The sequence below is a fragment of the Eufriesea mexicana genome, unplaced genomic scaffold, assembly GCF_001483705.2.
Source record: "Eufriesea mexicana isolate 0111107269 unplaced genomic scaffold, ASM148370v2 scaffold994, whole genome shotgun sequence".
Lineage (NCBI taxonomy): Eukaryota > Metazoa > Arthropoda > Insecta > Hymenoptera > Apidae > Eufriesea > Eufriesea mexicana.
This window is the reverse complement of record NW_016909129.1, coordinates 126,564-133,576: the sequence shown is the minus strand read 5'-3', so window position 1 is coordinate 133,576 and position 7,013 is coordinate 126,564. Positions and strand designations below refer to the sequence as shown.

The window sequence follows — 7,013 nt, the reverse complement described above, 5'->3', positions numbered from 1 at the left end:
GGTACAAAATAACCAAAAAAAAAAAAAAAAAAAAAAGGAAAAAAATAAGGAAAAATGTGCGCACGAACGCTCGGTACGCATTCGCCCGCTCTCTCGTCCAAAGAACTTTGCCCGCTTTTATTCCGCGCGCGATCGCGTGTACAAAACTTGGAGAATATAAAAAAAGATGAAAAAGAAAAAGAAAAAAATATAAATGGCGAATGGGGGTGAAGGTTCGTTCCACTTGGACAAGTACGTGTCGGATGAGCGAGTGGAACGAAACCTCTTTGGCGCTGGTAGGTGAAAGACCGAAGTTTCGAACGAAGCGATTTCCTGCATCACGGATAATTAGCGTCGTTACTTATTGATCGTTTCATTAACATAACCGGGTTGGCTTTTACGGCTCGACGAAGGGGCAAATTACCCACTGTCCTCTTAAGCAGATGAAACGACGTTATTGAAATCTTCTGCCTTTTGTAGACGGTTAATTGCAACCGTCTGATACCTTGTCTGTTGCGTCGGATACGATTCTTGGGTACCGACGGTAATATAAGCGCGTACACCCGATCTCTGGAAAGGAGGAGAATAACCAGTGACCCGTTCGATAAACCAACTCGTTCGACCTTCTATTATTCCCTCGATGAAATAATAATACTTTACGCGCAGCGCTATAATTAACGATCGTGGAAAGCAACGGATCTACTTACTGTAAAGTTCGATGATAACGGCAGTGGTGGGTGGCGGTGCTAAATGAGTATTGCTTGCCTTGCAGAACAGTTTGGCATGGTAGTGACTTCTCGTGAGACCCTTCAGCGTCACATTGCTTATGGTTACGACGTTGGTTTCGCCTCCTGGCCCTTGGGTCTCTCGAATCTCCGACGGCGCATCGATTGTCTGCGACTCCAGAAACCACGTGACTCGAGGTCTCGGTTTACCTAAATCGAACAGACGAGTCATCTCGGGGCGTATAAACGACGTGACTTATGCGTTAAAAGCGCCACCTAATTGCTCCTATCGCTTAACTCTGGCTAAACAAAGACGAAACGAAACTCGCGGATACTACCTATGCGCGTAACTCCAGCACGTTCGAAGAATTATTACACTCGCGAGGAATATCGGGTTCCCACGAGTATACGCGTGTACGAATCACACGTACTATTAATCGCGGCCGGAGTTTGCTCGTTTCGCGTTATCGGTATTTCTAGTCGACCTTGGTCTGGTCTGGTCTGGTCTGGTCCGGCCCGGCCCGGGCGTCCCTCCGTTTCCGGTATTCGCCAATTTTCTCGGTGATCTTACCTAGCTAATTTTATCGCCGGGATTCCATCTTTGGCTCTGCCGCGAATACTCCTCTCGTACCTGGAAATTTTTCCAAGTCCCCTGGCTCCGTCGCGGTGGATAGTATCTCGGAAAGATATGACCGAAGGAAGGCTCGTTCCCTCGGTGTATTATTTTCTGCCGGTGATCCGGGACTAACGTTATCCACAGGGGTAGTTAAAATTTAACGGAAACTCCGAGGAACGCTGACCGTAGCGGGAAAGAGAGAGGGAGAGCGTGGATAGAAAATGATTCGGTGAAAGAAAATGATCATCGCCGGTGACCATCGGTTGAACAATGAAACGGACGTTGATTCACGACGGGTACTCGATCACAAGGGGTAGCCTTGGTAACGCGAGGTAGCTTCGGAAGCACTTGGACTGTAGTGTAGAGCAGAGTATCATCCCGTCAATCGGCGTCGCTCTGCTCGATGCCTTACTTCGGAAGCTCGCTATGTCGTGGAGTCTACCACGTACTTGACGGAGCGGTCTCTATCGCTTATCCGTGGCAAGCAGGCTGATTGCCGGTCAGGACAATTCGAGCAGCTGGCCTAATCCGAGTAGACGACGCATCGAGACTGCATCCGTGTCTACGAGTATGTATCAGAGGCTGCGAGCTAGTCGTCAATCACGCCCCTCGACGGGTCTTACTCGGCCGCAGCGGTAGCGATCTCGATGGAAATCGCCCGACGTCTACTCGTCAATTTATTGGTCCCGATGTACCGGTTGCACGGTCACCTAATTCCCCGAGTTAATTATTCGCGGAAATTTGTCTTCCGGAAAACGAGAAGCGTCCCGTGTTCCGCTATTATACCAAGTTCCACGGTCAACCGCGTCGGTACAGTTTATCGCGCGTATAAACGACGATGCCGCTTGGATGCGGATTTTCCGATAGCGCGCGCGCGATGTCTACGAAGAACGAATACGCTTTCGAGCGTGAGAGCGTATCTTCGTACGGATCGGGTCGGTGGAGAGAAGCGGGAGCTGGTTCATCTCGAAAGCGAATTATGCGTCGAGAGAACTAAAAGTGACAGAAACGAGGGATTGTAGAGTCGGAAGAGGGAGAACCGGTGGAAGGAGAAATCGAGGATGAGTGTCACACGCTCTCGACTTTCCGGTACGCGAGGTGGGGAATTATTTCATTGCTTCTCTGTGAGAGCGGAAGTAGAAAAGGTGGAAGTAAGAGACCGTAGTCGGGTTGCTGGAGGGTAGAGGAAAGGAGGATCTTTATTGCTCTCTGGGTTTCCACCTGGCATCATGGATGGAACAGGTATATATCACGAGGTTCGCGGGCCGAGTACGACTCGGTTGTAATAATGTTACGCGACAGCGAAGGAAGCACAATGGAAGACGAATTTTAGTGGCTCTCGACCGCGTCCCCGCTACATTTGTACCAGTTCCGATCATTTCGTTTTTATCACGCGAATTACGTTATATCGCCACGCCCGATTTCTTCCCGCGATTTCGATTTCGCGTAAAAGCTTTTCGCGAGCGGCGCAAACTTGCAAATTCTCTGGCACATCGGTGTTTGCTCGTGGACGAAGCTCGAAATTGGAGCGTTTAGCGAACAATGGGGCGCGTGGCGTTACGCTGAGAGCTTCCTAATAACGCTGCTAAGCTAACGCGCCATCCAAATGATGCCGTTTAAGCGCTTCAACTTGCAAGATTCGTCAGCGAGGTTCGTCTGGTCGCGAATAAAAATCGCTCTCCACCTTTCAGCGGGCCTTTGGAATTTTTCGATGACGCTTTGCTCGAGTATTCTGCCGTTCATCTATTTGCCGCTCTCCCAACTTTCTCGAGATTCCAGACACCGATTGGTCGGGAAATTTCCGGCTTTTGATTTATTATTTCACCCGCTTTCCACGCGAAATACCGGCAAGTTTAAAAAAGCCGGAAGAGTAAAGATCGCGCAAACAATGAGAGAGAAATACAGCACGGTCCGCGCGTGTGTTGCTCGGCCAGGTTAAAGCAAGGAATACCGTTAGCCGCGAGTCACGTTAAAACAAACGCTTTACCTTGGTCTGCCGTAAAATTACTTTCACGGTGACGGTGCAACAATGCGGGAGCAACGCGGCAGGCGGGCAAGGTGACACGTGGAAAAGACCGAAGACGGTACATTGTGAGGTAACAATGCGCGATACAATGCTCGTCTCGCTCGCGCGCGAGTTAAGTGCCTCGATCGAGTATCCTCGTGGTCAGCCATTTTCAAACATTCCGTCTGTTATTCGTTCGCGTAAAACGACTCGTCGTGCGAAATTAACGCGATCGTTTCGACCTGCTTCGTCACGCTGTTTTACCAAAATTCCAAGCTGTTTCGACACTCGCGTACGCGTCGAGTAACGCAACTCGTAAGAAACTCGGGCATGGCTTCGCGGCGATGTCTCTCCAAGGTTTTCCGGAGAGTCCAATGCCGATCGAAGGAACGAAGGAACGCTTATTCGCGCGGGAACCTTTTCCGCTCTCCGTTGTTTTTCTCTCAGAGAAGGCGTCGAGACGCGAAAAAAATCCACGGAACCTTCGTCTCGAGTTCATAAAATTCCAAAATTCCGATCTCTCCTGCGCCGTATATTTCCCGCGAAGGAAGCGCGATTCCCTTTTAACCGACCGGTTGAACGAGTAACAGGGAGAACAAACTCGCGAAAATACGACGACTGGAATTTTTGAAACTTCCATGCCCGACGACGGCTCGTTGGTTTTTTGCAGGCATGCTTCTTTGTTTCCTACGGTACTTGCGAAAAAATATTTCAACTATCCGGCGAAAGTTTTCGGTAAATATTTTTCCCGACACGGTGGATGGCCGTTTCTGTGCCTCTCCGTCATTCCCTTGGAGGAGTCACCGGGTGGAAGAAAAGAAAACGACATTCCGTTCAAGCTCATCCGACTGGTTTAAGCTCGCAGCCGGAATAATCGCTACTCCGGCTGGTCTCTGGCAACGACTCCCCTCGCCATCGCGAATCCCGGTCTACCGTTGGAAACGATTGCACCGGGTTATTCGCGTCTTATGCCAAGTTACGCTTCTACCTTGGATTTCGGACACGGGGTGTACTACTTACGAGCGGCAGGGCATTTGCTCATTTTTGTTATTCGTATCTCGGTCTTTTTGTACCACGGCGTGGATTATCCTTCGGCGATGAGACCGTTTCTCTGGCTCGAGTCGTCGCTTTATCTCGCCGGATAGCTTATGCCGAAGTTCGCTCTGTACCCGTTGCAGAGGACTCGGCTTTTCCCAACTGCTCTTTACGAAATCAGCAATTTCCACGTGAACAGGTGGCGCGGAGGGGTGTCGGACGAGTCGTCGGGCGAATACGAAATATCGCGTCTCGGGGAGGGGCGCGGAAAAGTTAACGAGAAAATATAAATTTGTCGAAAGCCGCGTGGACGGGTCTTTGGCAGTCGTCGTTTTAAGTTGGAAAACGTTGTTCGGATATTGCGAAGTTTGGTCGACAATGCGAGTCTTCCGTTCGGAAGTCATGGGTTACCTGTACGCGCATAAGGAAAAACTCTGGGAGCAAGTTGGAAATTCGTTTTCTCCGTGGAGTGACAAATCGCTCGTCCGGAGAACTACCGGGTGGTGGTGGTGGTGGTGGTGGTGGTGGACGGTTGGCTACCCTGGTTGGATGGTTGGCTGGGTGGCTGCTAGTTGTAAGTCGTGTAATCTCGCTGGAGGAGGACCCGGGAAAAGGGCACGAGAGGACAGAAGGAAAAAATTCCTCGTTGAATTAAGGAGAAAGTTCCGGTAGGGCAGTTTCTCGTTAATTTTCTAGATTCCATTATCCGATATAATACTAGACGTATAATGAAAGTTAAACATTTCTGTCCCACGATCGCGTGGAATTTTTTGGAATTTTTATTCGGAGAACAATGCCAACGGAGTGAGTCCCACTCGTGAATTTACCTCGACCAAATAACGCGGAAAAATGTATTTGCGCTCTACGCATTCGTCGTTCAAGGGTACTTTCAACTTTCGCCGTTTAGGCCGTGATCGACCGGCGAAAGGATCAATGGCCATCGAACCCGATTAATTCGCAGCCGATTATTCCGTCCTCGGTATCCGCGAATCGTTCAACCAGTCGGTTCCGAGAGGTTTCCCTTTAACCGATGATTAGCGCGTGATCGAAAGGGATAATTCTTGGCATATTCGTGGCTCGTGTCGGCGAAAGGGGCGTCGGTGGAGATTAAAATTGGCGTGGATCCAGCGGATTTGTCCCGCTCCGCGACACCTATCGGGCCAGAAGAAGAAGAAGAAGAAGTAGAAGAAGAAGAAGAAGAGTCGGAAAAATCCGACTGGACTCTTCCTTCTTCTTCCATCTTCTTCGTTCTTCTACCCCTCCTCGCCTATTTCGCTTCGTATTTTCTCGGAGTAAGCGAATGCCGGCTGTAAATGGAATTGGCCTCGCGCCAGTGAATACTCGCGGTTCGAGGAAATGGGATTTTTCGTCCGGCACGCAAGGTTCGAAAGACGTTTACGCGTCGGCCACCTCTCGTGCTGCGTTTTACGCGCGATTGCTTATGCGTGGCGATTTCCCTCCTAGCTAGATGTCGCCGTGAATATTACCGCGCGAAAACCGACCCGTTCGTACTTTTTCCACTTACGTATCTACTCCGATCGTATAACCGTGCTGTTTCTCTGTTTTCGCTGTCGTATTTTACCGGGCGTCGCCGTCTTCGCGCGAAATAAATCGCGAAAGACACGGTTCGCGCGTTTGACGTATCGATGAGCCGGGAAACGGGACGAGACGAGACGAGACGCTGTATTTCTCTATTAAATTTCGCTCAAGGAACGAGTTTTCTTCTTCTTCTTCTTCTTCTTCTTCTTCTTCTTCTTCTTCTTAAGAAGAAGTAGAAGAAGAAAAAGAAGAAGCCCATTTCCAACGCTGTCGTCAAGTAGTTTGATCGAGTATGACGGATGCGCGGATACTGTCCGCCGGCTTTTTATAAACGATGCGCAACCACTTATAATAATTCATCCCTCTAATCGGCTGGAAGCAATTTCTGGCAGCGATCCATTATGCCAGTGGTATTAGAAAGAGGGCGGAGTTAAACCGGCAGAGTTCCGGCCAATTAATCCACAGGGGCGGAACATCGCGACAGATTATTTTCTCGCGAAACAAATGGCAGGGTGCAACACGCGGGATGTGCAAACGGAGGGATGCATCGTTTCGTGTGGTAATTTCGGAAGGCGTTTAGTCGTTAATCTCGCGCGCGAAAATCCTCGGCGCGACACTTACCTCCGTGAACCTCGCAGACGAGGAACAGGTCAGTTCCTTCGGGATAGGCCTCGAGAAGTTTGCTCATGTCTCTTCTCTTCGCGTCGTAGATTATCGGCTTGGCTGGCGGCACTGCGAACAGAAAAGGGGACAAGGTGAGCGGTAACGCGTTCCAATCGTCTATCGTTCAGGTGTGTCTCGAGGGTTCACAGGCCGTGGAAAGAGAGGAGCGACGACGAGAAAATGGAATAAAACGCTCGATCGCGCCACACCGGGACGACGCGAGCGAAATAGCTTCCACTCGAGTTCCAAGCGGTCGACTTTTCCTCCGCCCGTTTCCTTCTATTTCTTCGATTCCTTCGTCATCGACCGGTTCGGTCCTCTCGATACGGCAAAGGAGTAAAACGCAAACAGGCCGAGCTCCATCGCGACGCGCGCGCCGTGCCGGATACCGGATGGAAATTGCCTCCGGCTATCGTCGCGACAACGTCAGCTCCGGAGCTCGCGTCTACGC

General features: G+C 50.3%; 1 protein-coding gene across 1 annotated transcript in view; it reads right to left on the bottom strand.

The window, feature by feature from the left end:
- Nucleotides 1-7,013, bottom strand: part of LOC108547339 (nephrin) — a 99,426-nt gene that overhangs the window by 47,221 nt on the left and 45,192 nt on the right. Inside the window, exons 4-5 of the mRNA XM_017899810.1 lie at nt 6,521-6,631; nt 687-914 (exon numbers count right to left, since the gene is read on the bottom strand). Of these exons, the coding sequence (XP_017755299.1) occupies nt 687-914; nt 6,521-6,631 (339 nt within the window). The remainder of the gene's footprint in view (nt 1-686; nt 915-6,520; nt 6,632-7,013) is intronic.